Source organism: Dermacentor albipictus, chromosome 10 (assembly GCF_038994185.2).
Source record: "Dermacentor albipictus isolate Rhodes 1998 colony chromosome 10, USDA_Dalb.pri_finalv2, whole genome shotgun sequence".
NCBI lineage: Eukaryota > Metazoa > Arthropoda > Arachnida > Ixodida > Ixodidae > Dermacentor > Dermacentor albipictus.
Genome location: NC_091830.1, coordinates 88,193,830 through 88,215,087, shown reverse-complemented (window position 1 = coordinate 88,215,087; position 21,258 = coordinate 88,193,830). Strand labels below are relative to the sequence as shown.

Sequence of the window (21,258 nt, the reverse complement as noted above, 5' to 3'; positions counted from 1 at the left end):
AACACAGCTCACAGCCATGTCGGCAAATGTGGAATGTCCTTTCAACTGCAGGGATAATCTTAGCTGCAATGTACGCATTTCGATAGGCATGAAATGTAAGAAATGCTGTGAAGCGTGCCCCGTAATCAGACTGTTGTTTTGGCACATAAAACCCCAAAATTTAATTAATTTGAATAGCATGTGACCTTAGAAGTGGGCAAGTGCCCAACAAACTCCACAGCATCGAGGCTGTCCAACTCAGGGTTGTTGACCGCTTGCCTGCCCCTAAGCTCAGGTATTGGCAAATCAATCAGGTCTGCAGAAGTCCGCAAGGTGAAGGAGGGTTCACGAAAAGAGAAGTTGTCATCCACCTGGCTTTAGCACTATGTGCCAGCTTCGATCCCTGGACCAGGAGAAAATTTTCAACTATGAAGCATTCTTCCTCAGGAAGAAATGCACTAAAATATCACTTTCAACTTGGAAACCTGCATGGGTATCTCAGCTGGAATGGCAATGAGAAGCTGGAATGACAATGGGCTGACAACAGCGTGACTGTGAGCGCATACATAATGGTCCACGCTGGTAGGCAACTTGGGTCACTAGGTCAGCTTAGAAGCTGGTACATAGCTAGATAAGATTAAGTGTCATAAGAACGCAAAGAATGCAAACCACATTAAGAAACTTTAGTGGTCCAAGAGGACGCCTTTCTGCACCTGGTTCTAAATATAAAGAGCAGAATTTTAAATTCTAGTACATTCAATGGCCTTGCTGTAATGTACAGTAAGCATAGCTTTCCTGAACCGTTTCACTTGAATTCTATACATAGAGACACGACACATATTATTGTATCTTAATACGAAGCATTCTTTGCCTCATTCCATGCAGCGTGCGGTAGGTAGGTGTGTCCTGTCCTGCTACACTATGTACTTGTGTAATAAAAACAACTGCACGACTGAAAATTGAATCAAACCTCAGCTCTCAAGCACAGCCGGCCAACACTAACCACTAGGCCATGATCACATACATGCGCCTTTCGTGCCGTCACATATCAGTTTCGTGTGTTCTTTCTTTGTGACAGCTCGCATTGCATAAAAAAAGAAAGACACTGTGTCAAGCTGCACTGACTTCATGATCGGCCCACATTCTTCAATCCTTTCCTCACAGCAGCTAATGCTATGCAGAAACTTAGCGACATTACACTTCCTGCATGGTCAGACCAAACTGAACAGTTTTTAATGTTTCGTCACCAGAGTGCAAATGCCATTGTTTTAACATGTATGATTGTATAGTCGCTGATGACTTCATAATCCACGTTTCTCTAGCTTATGCTCGCCAAGTACATATGTGGAACCCAATAACCGGCACCGTCGTAAGCTTACATCAAATGATTGCCCGAGTAGAAATCATACCCTCAGCGTCACGTGATCATAGCCACTGCCATCTTGCTGCTGTCGCCACAAACATAGTTGTTCATTTTACACAAACACATTGGTCCACCTGGTAATGCTTTGCATTCTCCATAACACTGCTGGGCAGCCAGTTACCAGCAAAATCCTTCGCAAAGTGCATGGGAGCCGCTTCATTTTTATTCCCAACTTGTGCAATTGTTTACACCTGCCTAAACATAAATTTACAATGTCTCATGGTAAATTATGTGAATGCAATAATTACCTGCACACTAATGCACTGTTTTGCAACTTGTAATGAAAGCACTGTGAGCAGAGGCGTATGTACAAAGGAATATTAAACATGTTTAATGCTTGAACATCTCTGAATTCCATAAGCTATCAAGTACCCCCCCTACACAAGTGCAGAGACCTTCCGCTAAGTCTATCTGGCAGGAGCCCTTTGTCCTGTAAATGTTCATGTTTTTCCTGTCCATTGCACAGGTGTACGAGAGAGCCCCCGCTGTGTCGGCTTGGCGAGACACCAAAGCCAAACTTGCAATAAAAAGAAACTAGATCCACATTGAGTGACTAATGCAATAGCATTGTTAGGATTGGTACTCTGCGTGCTGTCAAAGAACAGCGGCTACAAAGAAATCGTAAAGCTATTACAACATCTGCTATATTTACGCAGCCTTCGCTGCAGCTAAGAATGCTACCAAAAAGCAGTTCCTGCATTTTCGTACACGCAACCAAATAAGGCGCCGCCAATACAATTGCCACATTCAAAACAACACATGTACGATGGCTAGAACTACTATAGCATGTTTGGCGTGTTCAAAACCCAGTTCCATTGTTTACCAGCCCTGTGTTCATAATCCCGCCTTGTATTACTGTAAATACAAGGGCACAAAAATTAAAAAGAAATTATAAAACAAAAATTGAATGAATTATTGCACATTGTCCAAGTTTCCAAATGTTAGCATATTATTATTCACCTTTAATGGGCAACTGCAGACACAAGCCTGCGAGAACATGCAAAGTGCATTGAGCAGCCAGTTGCATGGCCCTATTGCGTATATTAGCGGAAAAACATGCTCAGAAAAACACTTGTGTAGCATGTATTGAGCAACAGAAAGCTAGCTGTATCGCGAGTTTTGCATGTGGCTCTACAATTTACTCACTGACACTCTTCATTTAATTATGTAATTAGGTGGAATGCAAAAAATAATCAGTATCTCCAAGTGACAGCAAACAACATAACCTTGGTTCTGTCCAGCTACATGGCATTGGCATATTATTAAATCTTGGTGCCTGGTAGTTGGGACACCCTGTATGTACGTGCATGGAGGCAGTTGCAGGCTGAGTTTCAACTCTGAGCTGGTTAATTAAACTGGCAATAGGGCCAGGTTAAGCAAACTTTTTCTTAAATCTACTGCATATGAAACACAATCTCGATTGTTTACAGTTAAATTATCACAATTATATTGCCAGGGAGACCTAATCGCAACCTACATAGCTATCTAAAATGCTTAGAGCACACCGCGCTTAGTGAAAAACGTTTATTTAATCACTTCATGAACGATTTACTTCGCACATGTAGGTTTCAAACTAGATAAGGTTCTAAGCAACTTCACCAGCAGTATGAAATTGAGTAAACTATCCGCTTACGTATATGTTGTAGAGCACTTTCCAGAACATATGACTACTGGGCGTTATCTTTTTCTGCACTAAGTGCACGAAATATGAAGGAAACCGATGTGACCAAGTGCTTATGCAAATGCCGCAGAGCTTACAAACATGCAGTGCACATACTCATACAACTTCATTGCCAAATGCATTCCCAGTGACAGTATCAAGACAGCAGTTATGAAGCCCCAGGCCGTGAAACCAGCTCTTGTGTACAACTAGAGCCCAAGAAAGCACCTTCAAGATCTTTTCCAGATTCTATATTTGTCGACATACTTAAGCCTGCAAGCGAAAGTAGATCCTTCATCAGCACACTTACATCTGCCTCACCCATTAATTTCATCATGTCATGATGTCAATAATATTGAGGTTCCAGAACCGCAAAATCAATGCAATATGCTGCCACTCAAGACTACCCATGTTTCTCCCAATTGAAATAATAGAAAACTCTAAAATAGTGCCCTTTCTGAAGCATTGCAGAGGCTTGACTTTCCATTCGAGTCATATCTGAACGAATATCACTTTCAGCATCGATTCATAAAGCAAAACAAAGACATTCTCTAACACTTCTACTTGTATCTTTTCAAATTGTTATTCGTTCATAAATTTTCTTTGCCCGAATAATTGAAATGATGCACCTCCATATGTTCATAAGCACCTTGCAATGCGCATTTGCATGCGCAGGATTACAGCTGCACACTTCTGTAATGTTGCAGGTTTCAGGACGCAATCAACATCCTATAAGATGGCAGTGTCAAACCGAAAAAAACTTACTTTCAACCTGCGATTAGTCAAACCAACAAAGGCCAGTTTTTTAGAGAACGCATGTTTTGACACTGTTGATAAACAAAGTAGAAAGCCAAATCAGATTATACTGGAATTGACCAATATGGAACTTATTGCGCAATAATAAACAATGAATGTGTCTACAAATGGCTTCTACACTTGCATTGTTAGACAAGGAAAGGTTAAAGGCGTGCTGATAAGACGTTTTAGAATTATTGCCAGGAAATGAAGGTCCTCCCTGTGTAAACCATTAAAAAGTACTGGCAAGGCTCGGAGCATCTTAATTTACTGTAGCAGCTTTTCTATGAACTAGTTTAGATTTTATTTCCCGGGAGTTGGCACATGCTGCGATGCAACAGGTAGTCACATGACAGCAGGACATTGCAATGTCTTGGCACCCTCTACGGTTTGTTTAATTGTCCACTATACTGTTGCAGTGGCCTGTCTAACGTGTAGCAGCTTAGCAGACAACCGAATGAGCCGGAGCAAGTGCCAAAGTCCCCATGCTCCACTTGTACGTGACCACCAAAACTGAAACAAAACTGAAAATGGTACATAGAAAAGCTATTAGAGGAAGGAAATGATTTAGGGCACTATTGGGCATGTTAGTGTTTTCTCTAGTGTTTAAAACCTGAGGCCCTTCACTTGAAAATATGAGTAGTCAAAACCATCATGTTAGTACTCCCTTGAATAAACTGAAGGCATGAGAAATTGTACTGACAGGCTCAACATAAGTTGGATAGCTTGGATGCACATGTAGGTTGCACAAGACACGATTCACCACCTTTATCAGAAACGTGCACTGCTAAGCGCTACACCATTTTTGTGGAACAGCTTCGGCTCCTCATACTTTCAACAATGCTGTAAATATTAATGCAGTATAGTGATAACGATGACCCTAGAAGCACAAGTCATCAAACAAGGTGCCTTTCATAGCAAGTTTTTCCACAGTTGTCATTGGAAATAAATAGCTGAATGTTACGGCTACTTCATATTTAGTTAAGTTTCAAGACTGTAGGACTGCTTGCAAATTATGGTTTCTAAAGAGCCGAGAAGAAATGACGTTTTTATTGCGTCTAAACAAATAAATTGCTACGTATTTTTTCGCAATGCTTCTCTTTCTCAGGCATGTTGCTATTTCTTTTTGGCATGAGATTTGCTTTACCAGATGACTCTCGTGTTACAGGGTTTGCAACAGATTAGTACTGACCACCAGAGGATCTTTAAAATGGCCTCAATGCACAGGACAAGGGCATTTCTACATTTCACCCCCATCAAAATGTAGCCATCGTGGTCGAGATTCAATCCTACGACCTCATGCTTAGCAGCACAACACCATAGCCGCTAAGCCACCACCATGGGTATTCAACGCAGGAATAAAATCTGGGAGGCCATGGCCACTCTATGAATGGCACAAATGCTGGCAAAGGGGTTTGTGCGTCTTTTTTTTTTTCACGTAACAGAATTATGTTTTCTCGTATAGATTCAAATTACAGTCTGACACTATCATATCTGTAAGTTGTGTGTAAGTCATACTTTATGATTTTTCAACGTATTTTACCTTGAGAAATTCAATCAATTCAGTAATTTCCTTGCACCACATGGGTGGCTTGCGTGGTTGGGTATGCATGGTTCGAAATTTTTTTTTGCTGCAATGAGATCCAACGCTGGATGCCAGACGCCGGATTTTCTGAAACACGGGGCCCTTAATGATATCGTGTATGTTAAAATGCAAGAGTGCATGCCAGCACACAGGTCAGCATTGAATAACTACAAGAGCTTGTAGTCAAGGGCAGCACACATTAAGACAAATGGGCTATTCAACTTGGAGATCATAACTCTAAGTAATGTACAAGTCATATCTCACGACTGCATCACTGCACTGTTGGAGAATCGGAATCAGATACAACAGCCCAACAAGTAAGCCGCATGGCCAATTATACAAAGGCCTTGCTGCGTGCGTAGACACTGCTGGAAGTTTTCAAGCAAATACCTATGGCCGGAGGTGGTATTCTTGGAAGATCACTTTTAGCGATGCTTTCTTGAGACTTCACATGTCTAGAAGCGACAGTTCTAAGTACTGCAATGAGTCAGTGTGCTTGGCATTGTGCTAAGGCTCTTATTTGTAGACGGTGATGCATCCGATGCCAATCACGCAGAAGTATACCCGAAAGTGGTTATACAAGAATCCAGGCCCTGACATTGTCTGGTCACCCATATTGGGCCTTCACAGGATTTTCACTGTTCTGAAACCACAGAGGATAACTAAGACATTGCAGCTTATGCTTTTAAACTTTGTACTGCCAGATGGCAATACTTTCACATGACTAGAACTGGACTCGTCAGCATCTACGATCAGTGGCTCTCCCAACACGGCAATGAAACAGTGGCACCATGCCAATGGTGCCATTTGCAGGTGCTGATGCATCGAACAGCAATTGTGCAAAAACAGTCATGCAAGAATACAGCCCCAAATGTCAACCACCATTTGTAGTATTTTCACTATTCTGAATTGACAGACTGGCTCAGACACTGTAGCTCCTAAGCTTTGCACTGCCAGGTCATAAGCTCCTATATTTTTTCATGCCCGCCCACTGACGGAAGGAACAAAGCGCGCCGTCCGTACCTCCTAGTTCACGAGGTCGTCATCAGATCACGCTGCCTGCCTATACCCTGTCCCAGAGCAGACGACGCAACAAAGCTGCTTGGGCGCGTGCTCATGGAGGTCCGTTTGGCATTCATATTTGACATGGTACTATAAAATAATATCGCACATTGAATTGGTGTTTGTAGACACTGTGCATCAGAAGTAAGCAACACAAAAGATGTTGTGGAAAGTCAGCTCTTCACCAAAAAGTGCCCAACTGCGAGATCACAGCTCGCAGTTTGAGGGTCTTTCATGACAGCGGTTTTATTTCAAACGCTTTAGCCAAGTTGTGTTTGTCTGTCACCTTCATTGCAGCACTTGTGCATATTGGGCGAAAAAACTTTGTCAGCAAGAGTTGCGGCAGGTTCTCTTGGTGTCTTGGCGTCGAGCACATCAAGGTTTTGCGCTCACTGAGCATTGCAGTGGCATTATTGTGCCTTTTGTGTGGATTCATGTGCCTTTTTGCGAGAAGAATGCGGATAAATTTCTCTAATGCACAGAGAACCGCTAAAGGTTGTTCAGATGGGTAGATCAGTCCACTGCAGTCTGGGTGCTTTATCAGCGAGTCTGAGGGCGCCGAGGCGTTTGGCTTTGTTAACAGGCTGATGCACTTCTCACAACCGATCTTTTCTTGCGCAGCTCTTGCCAAGTAGCCACCGACCATAGAAAATGCTGCGACATCTGGAGTAGGAAGCAGAGGCTGTTCTCGCTCGAGTTGCTCTGCGAGCTCTCTACGTGTATCTGCAGGGAATTCCTCGCTGGTTCCCTCCTTTGCATTTTTCTGTTGCGACAGCATTGACAAGCAATCGTTGCTTTCTGCTGTCATTAGGTTGCTCAATCGTACTTGATGCCGACGTGATGCCAGTCTTCAGAGTATTGTCAATACCCGAGAGAACAGCTCGGGCATCCGTTTGATCCTCTGAGCCTGCTGACTTCCTCAGCCAGCCAAAAAACGACTCGATTGGGTCAGACGACATTTTTCTCGTTAAAACAAAGTGAAAGCGCATCTCTTCAAGACGATGGCAAACGCACTCAACATTTGAATGAGTTGTCATCGCCAGGCCTTCGCAAGTCTCCTTGGTTAAGATGTTCTTTGCCAGGCACTGGCTTTTGAGATCGGCCACGTAGTTGAGGAAGCTTGTTTCAAGCCAGATTAGCCGTTCATTGCTTGTAGATTCGAACTGCTTGCAGTCGGCATTGTTCTGGTGTATGTGCTAGGTACAATTGCTCACGTCCATGAGAAATGAACCTGCGGTGCACGGTGTTCATGAATTCAACTGTCGGTCCAACACCCCGTGAAACCTGCGTCGCATGTGTGGCCCGCTTGCCCTTGCAGGAGCTTCAGAGCAGCTGTCACGGCAGGAGACGAAACTTCAATTGCTCTTTCCACATTCTTTTTTTTCAGTATTTGTGGGGAACATGCGTTTTCTTGTCAGAAATCGAACTGGCTTTACAAGGCTGTTTTGCTACATTTTGTAGAGGCTCTTCAAGTGATCTGCCGTTATTTCGGCACCTTTTCTAATGTCACGTGACAAAAACTGCAATCGCACATTGTTGACCAAGCGGAACTGATTGAATGCTAGGAAAAGCTTTTGATTCGGTGTTCCTGGGTGCTCAATGCAATGCGCAAGACTTCTGTTGCATAGAAGTCGGAACACTAAGACATTGATTTTCTGGTTGTCGGTGACAATGCGCACAACAAAAAAGCCTACGTCTTCAACTTCCTTCAGGACGTGTCACATGAGCAGTTGCAGCTCACGGTCAGTGCAATTTCTGCTGAAAAAGTAGGCCACAGGTATTTCGAACGAAACTGAAAGGCTGTTGAGGATGAAGCACAATAGTGAGTTGGCCAGCACAGGCTCATTTGTTGCTTCCTTAGGAAAGCTCCCACCATAGCCTACTTTGCCGATGAAGGCGTCCCTTTGTTTATGGTAAAGTAGCCTCTGTTTCACGTGCATTTTGTCTACAATTAACGAGCACGCTCTGGCTTGCAATGAGAGATGAGAAGCGAGCTTGGTTGACAGCCTTTGCTTCACAAGTTCTGTCATGCCAACTTTTCCACGTGATGAGCCCATAAAATGTTCCAGAGTGCTTCGACTGGGCAGCCGGAGTATGCCTGTAGTCCTTATATGCTAGTATGCGCGAGTCGAGAGGTTACGCGAAACCATAGCATGGCACACTGTCACATCAGACCACACTGGTTTCCTTTTCCCTAAATTCTGAACTTGTTCTACTAATACTGACGCAGCCAAGTCTTTCTCCTTCACTTTCTCGACAACTTGGAGGAATGCATGAACAAAGCACTCTTCCTTGAGCTTTTGTATTTCCTGTTTGCAATTGTCAATGGTATTTTTGAGCCGCTCAATAAGCGCATTTAAGTCTACTTCATTGCGTGTCCACTTTCGTTTGTCCACTGTCGAAACTGAGAATTGTGAGGACACCTGCACTGCTCCGTCCACCTGCGCAGTCGCAGTCATGCAGCGCTTGCTAGCGCCATTTTTCACGGGTGGGAATGGTTGAGTAGCAGCGCAGTTCACAAGTGACAAATCTTCAAAGGACACATCGACGACCGGCAAGTCGTTCAGCGGATGCAGACATGACTCCATTTAGTTGTCATCAATGACTGCTCGTCACTTCGGAAGTGGTGGGTTGGCTAGTGCAGCAGCCTTGCACTTCTTCACTGATGCATTGCTTCTCTCTCTCTTTTTTTTAGGAGGCTGCAAGCACACCAGATATTCTTCGAAAATGCTGGAGATAGCGTCTTTCTTAAGTTTCTAAATTTTACAACCTTCCTTGAAGTCAGGGGAACTGAAGTGTCGGTTGCGTACAGTCGAATAGCACGACATCGTATTCGGTGCCCAGTTTTCACGAGAAATTACTTTTAGCCATTTTGCGCACTTTTCCAGATGGCTTGGTATTTCGTGGAACGATATGCCCAGCGTTCGTTGTTTACTGGATGACTTGCAGCGTGGCACACAGCAGTACGGCATCTTGTCAGGCGCAGGACGCCACAACCGATTCCACACTGCAGATAGACAACTGATTGTGTATAAAAAGAAAGCAACACAAAGAAACAATAAGAACTATGCACCGTAAATCCCCGATTTCATAGTAGTAAAGCAATATATGGTGCAACGACACCAACAACTAACATGTGGTCGCAAAAAATATAGTAAACAAACAGTCACTTGATTTGTGTACACTGCGTACAAATTCGGTCGTGCATCCCTGATATTTCAAGAAAAAAAAAAAACATGCTGCTGTCGCAAAACATACATGCTTACCTGCAACCAAAAAGATGGAAACCGCAGAACTCTTGCTTGATGGATCGGCTAGGATGCTTTGATGGGCCTCGACGCGTAGCTATGTCTGGTATGTGAGAGCAAGTAGTTTAGCAAGTATGGGGCGCAAACGCCTGTCGCGGAGAGCTGAGGCATAAATCGAGGAGAAAGGAAGAGGGAAACGGACGGTCTCCGCGGCACCATTGCGCGGGCATGAAAAAATATGGGAGGCTGTGGTTCAGTGAATTCCTTGCATCACGAGTGGCCTGAGTATGTGTGGTTCGAAAATCTTTTTGCCAATGCGACCTCTAACGCCAGACGCTGGATTTTCTGTGACACGGGCACCTTAACGCTATCCCGTTAAAAAAGCATCGGTGAAAACCTTTGCGTTTGTAAGTTCCAAAGTCACAGGACCCGAGCATCTTCGCCAACGCAGAGCTGCACCCACGTAGAACTACCTACGGCGCTCCCGCCCTATGGCTGCAAACCAAGGCATGGGGGCGCCCGCAATATACAGCGCCTATGGAGAGTTAAAAAATTGAACCTTGTCTAGCAACGGTGGTGGCTACAGCTGCCAGCTGATTTGTGTACGAGAGTGCCGCTTCGAGGCGGCGAGATAAAACGGCAGTGTTCGCTATAATTAATGTCGTTTCAGACCTGCGCTTGTGCCAAAAAGTCAGGAAAATCGGATGGCGAAAAGTTCTTGCATCTGAAATTTCAGACGTTCTTGTACATAGACAATGGGGTAGGTGGTGGTGCCGTGAAGCTGTCCACATTGTCGGGCATGTCCCAAAAATCTTCCGACTTCCGGAAAATCGGCTGTTGACTGTACACTGGCAACTCCCCCAGCTGACGACACGGCCTCGTAGACAATTCATTACGATTCCTTTCTTTTACTCGAGCCAGCATTAGGGCGACTAAATTTCGTTCTTTCAATAAAATGATAGCTAATTTTCCCTGATATAAACATAAATTCCCCTAGTTTTCCCTGAGTATTTCCACACTATTCAAAATCCCTGAGAATTCCCAGTTTTCCCGGTTGGCAGACACCCTGGCTATTGAATGCGTGAGAGGAGGAAGAAGGGGAGGGGGAGGTTGGCGCACATCTCCTTTTTTAGCGTGGCCGCGGCTGCCAATGGCCGTCAGCGCAGCAGAGCTCGTATGCAGCCTGCACACCCTGCTTCAGAGGTAATCTGCTGCAAGTGCAAGGAGTGGGCATGCCATCATGTGCGCTATATTCTCACGCGTTTGCTACGGTGGGCTTGTCTCTTCTTGTCTCGTCTCTTGCCTACATTTTGCGCTGTTACTAGCAGGATGCTTTCCGAGCTTCGAAGCAATTGGCGAGGATTACAAAGGCGGAGTCGGTGCCATTGTTAACAGCAGCAAATTGTTTTAATGAAAAACACGGCACCGAACAGCAAGAAGCTTGGCAGCGAATGTCGAAGTAGCTAGGCGATGGTGGCTATGGCTGCTAGCGGATCTGCGTGCGACAGTGCAGCGAGATAATAGAGAGGCAGCGAGATAATAAAAATGGCGGCGGTGGTGGCTTCGATGAATGACGTTTTGGACCTGCAGTCACAGAAAAATGTCTGGAAAATCGGACGGTGAAGGGTTCTTGCGTCCGAAATTTCAGACGTTCTTATACATTGACTCTATGGGGCATCATAGCGGTGCCGCGAAGGCGTCCGAAAAATCGCTCATTGACTGTATTAAAAAATGAGATTGACCAGGATGCTAGGAATATTTGTGGCTTCCACTAGAACCATGTACACTGTTAAATACAACTATACTTCTGCCAAGGCTTTGAACAGAGTAAAATTTAAAAAGGCACGACAACAAAGCAAAAATTATTAGAAAAATAATAAATGCAAAAACTCAATGGTGCATAACAAACCAACTGGCATATTGTGCTTCCTTCTTATAAATGCAGCTTGATATTTATTGAACTTTCTTTGGCACATAGAAATAACATAAAATCACTCGACTTATGAGCAGTTTATTTTAACGAAAGAAATACACAGGGATGCTAGGAACACTCATGGCTGCCACTAGAACAGCATACACCACTAAATTCAGCAATACTTCTGCCAAGGCTTTGAACAAAGTAAAATAATCGCATTTAAAAACGTACAACAATAAAGCAAAACATAATTAGAAAAACAATAAATACGAAGACTCATTGGAGATTAATAAGCCAACTGGCATGTTGTTCTTCCTTCTTGTAAACCTTTCTTGATATCGCAGCTTGATATTTGTTGAACATTTTTTTGGCACACAAGAATGACTGATAAAATCACTCTACTACTTATGAGCAGTTCAGCTTAACAATATACTAATGTAAATGGTTAAGGGAATAAGCTAAACATAGCAAAAGCCCCGCTATGTTGCTATGTATCACAATAAGTTGGAAAACTTCGGGGTGGTTCAGCAAGAAAGGCAACACAAGTTGCTTACAACTTGCACAAACTCCCAGCAACCACATTGCTGATGTTAAAAAAAACATTGTCATGCACGTCAGCGAGATGTTAGAGATGATGGACGTTTTCCAGGGTTGAAGTAATACAGCATGGTAGAAAGACTTGCAATCAAGAAGTGTTTGTTTACAGGGAACTTGGAACAGGTATAGCCTGCAAGGAAACAAGATAAGCTTTGGTTCAGAGGGTTGAAAAAAATATACCAGACACTAATAATGACATTGGTAACACTGTTAAAGGCCAACTGTAGTAAAATTTCAGATCGGCTAAATTAGTCATATGTAGTGCAGTTGACTTCGTTAATTCGAACCTGACGAATATGAAGGTGATCAAATTATCCGGCAGTTCGAATTAAACAAGATGCAGAAAAAACAACATGCTGGCTGATTCATTTGGTAGTATATTTCCGATTCTAACACGCCCCCGAATCAAATGCACGGCCACTTTCTGCACCTGAATAGAAAACTGACGTAGAAATGACATTAAAGCTCCTAAACAAAGTAAAACTAATGCATGTACGATCTTTTAGCAAGAAAAATGGACAAGGGTCTAAATAATATGTGTTGCACAAAGGCAGCCAGTTCCCTAAAATGAGCTTCGCCAGAACACATCCGTGTTATGCACTAAAGCATATGAACGTCGCCAGCTTTGGTAGTGTGTCCCATTGCAACGCGCAGACAACTTATGGCCCAATTTAGAATCTGGTAAATGCCGTAATCAGACATTGTGGGCTACAGTTATTGCTTGAAAATATTCCTAGGGCAGACCGAAAATTGGCACTTTAAACTCATTCACTGTCCCTTAAGGTGCCACTAAAGGGAGTCACCTAGGGATCATGCTTGTGCGTGTTGACTAGTTAAGTTTGAATTATCCTGCGAAGGCCGACTTTAAGATTAACATTATGAATTTGCCCCTTAGAAGTGCAGGGGCGCTGGCTGAACTGTAAGTCTACTGTATATGCTATTGAAGCAATCTCGGCAAAGCTGCACAGGCTGTCCATCAAGTTGACATTCCAAATTCCCTAAGTTTTCAAGGTTTTCCCTTAGTGCCTTTACAAAATTCGTTGACTGACACAGAACTTCGTTTTATAATACTATATGAATCTTCGTTAACCCTTTGAGGGTCGATTTTTTTTTACATATGCGACCGCCCAGGGTCGATTTTTTATTGCAGATTTCAATTAGGGATTTATTTAGAAAAATATTCGCCGCAATTTTTCTAGGGTGACCGAAAAGTGAGAAAAAAATATTTTGTGTTGGTATATATGTGCTCATCATTCATGAATAACAATAAAAAAGGAAATAAACTTATAAGAATTAAAAATTTGATGCATTTTATACACAGTTCAAGGGCTTGAAAATGCGCACACGAGAATATTTCGCAAGACTATAATGTTCCTGCTCTTACACTAATATCTAATATGTACATACATAGCGTAATCGAACTGAGTAGGTGTGTGCACTCAATAAAACTGTGTGGTTGTGTGTCTGTCAAAAAAGCTAAATGTGTGACAAACTTCCGCTAATCTTCATCTTATCACCAACCAGAGGCAAATTAGTTTTTGCGCGTCAAAAAAAAAAAAAAAGCTGCGGAATTGCATGCACGGTGGCATCCTTCCTATGCGTCGTACCCCGGTGAGCACTGAACGAGTGAGAAAGAGGCGGTCGCCCTTTCAGCGATTAGTAACAAGATAGCCATCAGTTTTGTAAGTGCAAGAAGCCGAAACCGCCCTTGAAAACAAAACCCGAACCACCACCCGCCCGCGCGCGCCAATGCGCGGGTGGTACAATATAGACGTGGGGGAGCGAACTAGCACTAAAACAAACCATGGAACGAAAACTGAGAGAGGGAGGCGCATGATATGAATTCCCTGTATTCCCACATAGTGGCAGCACATGACAGAAAAGGAAAAGTTAGGAAATGGGCGTGCTTTTTAAACGTACAGACGGCGCCGTAAATATGTGGCATCGACCATTTTCGGATTTGTTCGCCGTGCCGTATATTTACGTCATTGACTCTCAAAGGGTTAATATAAATGATTTGCCCGAGTGTGTAGGGCCCACAGTTCTACTCTTTGTTGATGACTGCATAATTTACCTTAACATTACCAATGATGCTGACTGCCAATCCGTACAAACTGACCTCAAAGCAGTAGGCGCATGGTGCTCATCCTGGTTAATGACCCTTAACATTTCTAAAACAAAACATAAATGTTTCACTCGTACATCTCGTATTCCAACCACTTACATCCTTAATAGCAATACTGTAGAACTAACAACTAATAAGTACTCTGGGGTGCAACTTCAGTGTGACTTAACATGGTATCACCAAATCGACCTCCCCCTTGCGTTTGCGAACCGCTCACTTGGTCTTCGTAAACGTAACCTCAAACATGCTCCTTTCTACATAAAAAAGCTTGCTTATACTACTCTAATACGCCCTAAAATTGAATATACTGCATCGATTTGGGACCCGATCAGGCCTACGTTATCTCTAACATCGAATCCTTCCAAAGTTGTGCTGTTAATTTTATTTTTTCAGACTACTCATCCTACGCAAACGTCTCAAAACTAAAAAAGTGTGCTGAACTGGAAGACCTATTATATCACCATAAACTTGCTCGTTTAACACTTTTGCATTAGCTTTAACACCATCCATCCCTACACAATGATTTCTTTCAGTCACGCCATGCCATCTTTCAATTATGTCATCATTCCTTCAAATTTAAACGCGTAAAGTGCCATTGATCTTCTCATGCCAATGCATTGATTTCTCGCGCAATCATTCAGTGGAACAATTTGCCATTGCACATCACCACAGAAACTGGCAAAAAAATTCCAAAATTTACTTTGCTGTGATGGAAATGTGTAATAATATTTCGTTCATTGTTCTTTTGTTCACTCTTTCCTTTCGTATTATGCTTTACGTTTTTATTGCTGTTTTTTATTATTGCTCTATGTATTGTTGCTTTTTCTAATATGTACAACAGTATTAATGATTGTATCGCTCCCCATGTAATACCCTCCCTGTGAGGGCCTTTAGGGGTAACATGAATAAATGAATAAATGTCAAAACGAGTTGACACTATGTTGCCCGATGCTGTAACGCTCTAGCAAGCATGTTAAAAAATAAAAAATGACGTAATCCAGTTTGAATAGCAATGAGTAGCAATTATTTTATACAAAAGAAAACAGAAATCCAGGGTTAGTAAAGTGCATGGCAAATGAAATATTTCTGAAAAAAAAAGTGGTATGACCCATTGCAAGTGGAGTCTAACATTCTATATATACAAATAAAAAGGAGATGCATACAGAAGCAAATATTTTCTAATATGAGCTATTTCTATCAAATGATAGCAAGCTCATTGATATGAGGCCCAAACTTTGTCACAAGTGAGATTCTCTTTCAGCAGCTGGAAGCTCAACCTCAACTGCCCTGACATACTTCATCCCGCGCACAATGCCTCGGTGTTGCGTTTTACTGCTTTAAAATTAATTAAATTAAATTATGGGGTTTTACGTGCCAAAACCACTTTTTGATTGTGAGGCACGTTGTAGTGGGGGACTCCGGAAATTTTTACTACCTGGGGTTTTTTAACGTGCACCTAAATCTAAGTACACGGGTGCTTTCGCATTTCGCCCCCATCGAAATGTGGCCGCCGCGGCCGGGATTCGATCCCGCGACCTCGTGCGCAACAGCCCAACACCATAGCCACTGAGCAACCACGGCGGGTACTGCTTTAAAGAGTTTATTTTGGTTTGGATGAGGGACATCTGCATCTGGGGTTCAGTCAGCCGTTTTTTTTTAGCTCAAGCTCCTTCGAAGAAGCGGCGGCATGCTTCCTTTCCCATTCATTCCTCAATGCGTAGGTCCTTTCTGTTCTCATCCTCCTTCCACTGTGCGTTTGCCCCACGGACCATTTGAAGCAACCTCTTCGTTTGTTGCACAGTCAACGTCCAATTTTTCAGGCTCCCTAGAGGTCACGAAAACATCCGAACCATCGGGCAGTCCCAAAAAATGAATGCATGTCTTTTGCTGCCCTTAAGGGCTCAAATCGCCCAAGGTACATCACAAAAAGCTCCGAAGGCCTGCCAGTACTGTATACTGCCAGTATACTGTTGCTCGTACTGTGACAGGAGACAGCGGGTGCACGCATACATACTGTGACACGTGACAATTACCCCTTCCCACATTTGGAATGCTTCACCGCAAAACTTTTGCATTTGCTTAACGAAGTAAGATTACTGTACTGAGGCGAAGTTGACTTTCAGAAACCGGCATTATCTAACGCGCTGTGCTTTCCGAGCTTCGAAGCCAATTGTGAGAACTACAAAGGCGGAGTTGGTGCCATTGCTGACAGTGGCGAATTCTTTTAAAGAAAAACACGGCACAAAACGGCAAGCAGCTAGGCCTAGCGTGGTTGTGGTGGTGGCTACGGCTGCCGGTGGATTTGCCAGTGGAGCGCTGGTTTCAGACGGCAAGGTAACCAAAATAGCGACGGTGGTGGTGGGTTTGATTAATGCCGTTTCGAACCTGTGGTCACGGCAGAAAGTTTGGAAAATCGGACGTCCGAAAGCTTCTCGCGTCCGAAATTTCAGGCATTCTTATACACTGACTCTATGGGGTAGGTGATGGTGCCGCGATGATAAAAGTTGGCTTGACTTATTCTGATCATAGCATAATTTACCATAACATTACCAATGACACTGACTGCCAATCCCTACAAACTCTGCTGTACACTGGCAACTCCTTCAGCCGACGCACAGCGCTAAAGAAGATTTTTTACAATTCTTCTGTTACTCAAGCCAGCATTACCATGACTTTCATTCCCTTTCAATAAAATTACATCTAATTTTCTCTCATAGCAGCACAATTATAAATATCCTGGGTTTTCCCTGAGTATTTCCAAACTATTCAACATCCCTGAGAATTCCCGGTTGGTAGACACCTTGCTACAGGCATCAACAGCTTTTAAAGAGCACCTAAGCAGACGACATGAGTGACTAGCGGTTAGAAGATCTTGGGGGTCATGCTGAAAAGCTGTAGTCGTTCTATATATACACCATCTGAAACTAGGCTTTTTACAGTCCAAAATTTCGTTACAGCTGGCCTTTAAAGCAAACTAAGTTTACTCGGCACAAATCTTTTGTGGGTTACTTAAGCACTTTACTGACAATCATTTACCTTTAGGCACAGCACACGAGCTGCAGCAAACAGGCAGTGACAAGCAGCGTATTGTTTTCAGATCAATTACATTTTCAGTGATATCGGTTGAAAATGACTTGTATGGCACCTTGCGCTGGCGCAAGAGGGAAGTGCAAGTACTGCCACAACTTTTAACATACCTTTCTTTTCTTTTTTGAGATTTTGCATCGCCCCATCTTTCAAGAAACTTCAAGCATTTTTGGGAACACTATTTATTTATAGAAATGAAATGAAAATAGACAAATAATGAAAATAGAAAATTCATGGCAGTTATAATCCAACAAAAGCAGTAACGCAATTAATAGGTTCCTACAGTTTCTGGTTAAAGAAACACTTGTTTAATGGTTGTTTCCCTCTACGTTGCCATTTTGCAATCATTTCTATGTGACAGCTCACATTTGCTGCTGTGCAGCTGTGCGATGATGTCACGTCGGCATAGTAACATCGCTGACTTCAAATGTCAAGTGGTACTTTTTGCCGAGAACAACTGTGCTGCTCAGCGCGAGTTCTATGGGAACGAGAAGCTGATTAGGGGTTGGAGGAAGCAGCGGGACGAACTTTTTGCGTGCAACGGGTCTTCAGGTGTCCTGCAAGCACATCCAGACGAAAGCCTAGCAGTGGGTGCAACAAGATGGGATCAGCCGGTCAATGTTTAAAGCAAGTCGAAGCTGGGTCCAAAAGTTATTTCGAAGCACTGGACTCTCCCTTCGTTGTAGAATGACCATATGTCAGCGTTTGCCAGCAGAATACAAGGAACAGCTGGTGGAGTTCCAGGACTAAGTTCTCAAGCTCCGGCATCAGGATTAACTTCTCGTCCACATCATGAACGCCGGCGAGACACCGGTCTACTTTGACATGACCAGCCGCACGACAGTCACAATGAAAGGAGCAAAGTATACATGCGTAACAGGCCACGAGCACACACGATTCGCTGTTATGCTATGCTGCACTGCAGATGGGTGGAAGTTCCCACTGTATGTCGTGTTTCACTAGAAAACTATCCCAAAAAATGAACAGTTCCCCAAGAAAGTTATCATCTGCATAAATGAAAAAGGATTTGTGAATGAGGCAATGGTTAAAGAATGGTTCAAGACAATTTGGATGAAGCGACTGGCAGCAGACTTGGACCTTCCAAACATGCTGGTCTTGGACTTGTTCATAGGCCACACTTGCCCAGCTGTCAAGGAGGCCCTACAAAAGGCAAACACGGACCTGGTCGTCATACCTGGTAGTACGCCGTCTCAACTGCAACCATTGGATGTCCCCGTCAACAAGCCTTTCAAGGACCGTCTCGCGAAGTTGTACACAGAGTGGCTTGCAAAAGACAATGCTGTCATGACACCGACAAGATGCCGCAAGAAGGCTCCCCTCAGCAAAGTCGCGACGCGAGTCAAGGAAGCGTGGGAGGACCCGACAGTGGAAAGAGTCAAGACTAGCTTCAAGAAATGCTGGCTTTCAATGTCGCCTTGATGGCACCGAAGCCGATGTCATTTGGGATGCTGAGGGCGCCTGCAAAGCATCCAACATGGACAACTTTCCTAACAGCTCTGACAAGGATGTGGCTTGTGACAGCGACTAACGAGTGGCTGAGCCAAGCTTATAGTAAATAAAGGTGTGTCATGTTCCATTTTCTCATTTTCTCAAAAGATATGGGTCGACCTATATCAGAATAATTTTTTAAAATTTCCTGGAGAGCACAATATACAGTCGAATCCTGGCACAACAAAGTCCACTTCAACGAAATTTTCGCCACAACGAAGATTTTTTCATTCCCCGTCAATGTCTCATAGAACATAGTGCATCGAAATTCCCTCCGAAACGAACTACTTTGCAGACACATTTTAACTCCAACGAAGTTTTTACGGAGCAGACATCAGAAAAATTATTTAAACTGTAGCTCATCGAAGCCCCTAAAACTTTTTTTTTTCATGCCTTGGCAAACCATCGACTTTGATAGCATAAAAAGAAACAAATTGGAGCTGCTCGAGCCATGATGCAACATAAACAAAACAGAAAGCCACCATGCTGCATTGGTGATGGCGATGCAATGCGCTCTTCTGGAGGAGCATCCGAACTCCGAGGAAACATTTTGGGTCACATTAGTTAGGAAAATAGTGCGTGTACAAATAACATATACGCAATTTTATTTTTGTAGTATTTCTAATTAGTGAAAATTTGTGAAAAGTGAAAATGGCTCCGGTGTACGAAGTAGCGGTTGCAAGGTCAAATCCTGGTAGGGTGCGACTAGGCGTTCGGGCGATGCATGCTTGACAACGAACAGCTGCACTCCATCTGGTCATTGTCTCTCGATACTGTTGGATTGTCAGCTGAAGCATGTCGCAGCTGACAAAGAAAGACAAGTTTTTGTCGTTAGAAGAGAATGCTCGAGTTATTGCCAAAGTTGAAACTGAAAAGAGAAAAAATCAGTCATCACGGAAGAATACGGAATTCCGGCAAGATCCCTTTCGACAATACTGAAGAGTGAGGATGCTATAGCAAACGCGCTAGCTTCAGGGAGTTTGGCGAAGCACAAGAAAGTGACTAAGCCGGCGCACGAGGCCTTGGACAATACAGTTTACACCTGGTTCGTCGAGACGTGGGCCAAGAAAATCACCCGTAGAGGTAATATTGTGCAGCAAAAAGCACTGGATTGTGCCTGCATGCTAGGAATAAATTACTTTAAGGCCAGCGTAGGTTACTGAACAGGTTCAAGTCACGCCACAGCGTCACCGGCCAAGTTTTGTGCGATGAAGCCGCTTCGGCGGATAGTGACGGCGCCACTGCGTGGATGTCAGCCAGCCTCACAGGCCTCCTGAAAGACTACCCACCATCAGATATTTATAATGCCGGTGAGAACGGGCTCTTCTATGAAATGCGGCCCACCTGGATTTTAAGGGTCTGCACTGCCATGGAGGAAAGCACAGTAAGAAGAGAAACACTGCTCCTGTGCACTAATGTGGACGGTTCAGACAAGCAGCCACTTTTGGTCATCAGAAAAAGTGCTAAACCACGCTGTTTCAAAGGAAATCAGTGCTTTCCCGTGAAGCACATGGCTAACGCTTGGGTGCGGATCACCCGGGCTATTTTCGGAGAGTGGGTCGAAGCCTTCAACTGGGACATGGGCAGGCAAGGCCGAAAGGTTTGTCTTTCAGACAATTGTTCTACCCACATCATAGAGGACGCCGAGCGGGAAAACGTGCAGGTGAAGTTTTCCCCACTGAACTGCACCTCTATCAATCAACCCCTCGACCAAGCGTCAAGCGGGCCTACCGTGAGCGCCTTATTCAAAGGCTGCTTCTGAACACGCAGTCGGGCCGCCAAACGGAAGTGGACCACCTTATAGCCCTCCAAATGATTGCCACTTCGTGGTGCGCAACGAGAAGCACCATAATCTGCAACTGCTTCCGCCATGCTGGGTTCACTGCACAGGCTGCTGAGACTTCGGACTCTGAGAACGAAGGCAGCACTGGAGATGGGTCGCTGTTTGATGAAGTCGCAGCTGCATGGGCAACCCTGCAAGAAAGTGGAGATGTGCCTGCCAAACGAGTACATCCAAGTAAACTCATGCATGGTGGTGTGCAAAAATTTGACAGACCAGGAAATCCTGAAGAGCGTCCGGGAAATGTGTTTCGTTGGACGAAGATTGAAGATAAAACAGCTGCACAACGCGAGCCCAGACCACAAACTGCATCGCAGGTCATCGAAACATTTGATATAATCAAGCGTTGCAATGGGGTCCCAGGATAACGATGAGGCAATGGCTCTGCTGGCAGCATGCACAGCATGCACTGTAAGCAGTATCCACAGTGATG

General features: G+C 43.9%; 1 protein-coding gene across 3 annotated transcripts in view; it reads right to left on the bottom strand.

The window, feature by feature from the left end:
- Nucleotides 1-11,747: 11,747 nt before the first annotated feature.
- The window catches only part of LOC135910250 (uncharacterized), a 50,816-nt gene continuing 41,305 nt past the window's right edge, over nt 11,748-21,258 (bottom strand). The window contains exon 7 of one of the 3 annotated variants that reach the window (XM_065442317.2): nt 11,748-12,394. In XM_065442317.2, coding sequence (XP_065298389.1) covers nt 12,282-12,394 — 113 coding nt within the window. In that variant the 3' untranslated portion in view covers nt 11,748-12,281. Of the gene's footprint in view, nt 12,395-19,633; nt 19,790-20,775; nt 20,960-21,258 lie in introns of those variants that run through there. The other 2 variants (XM_065442319.2, XM_065442318.2) reach the window with 2 other exon arrangements.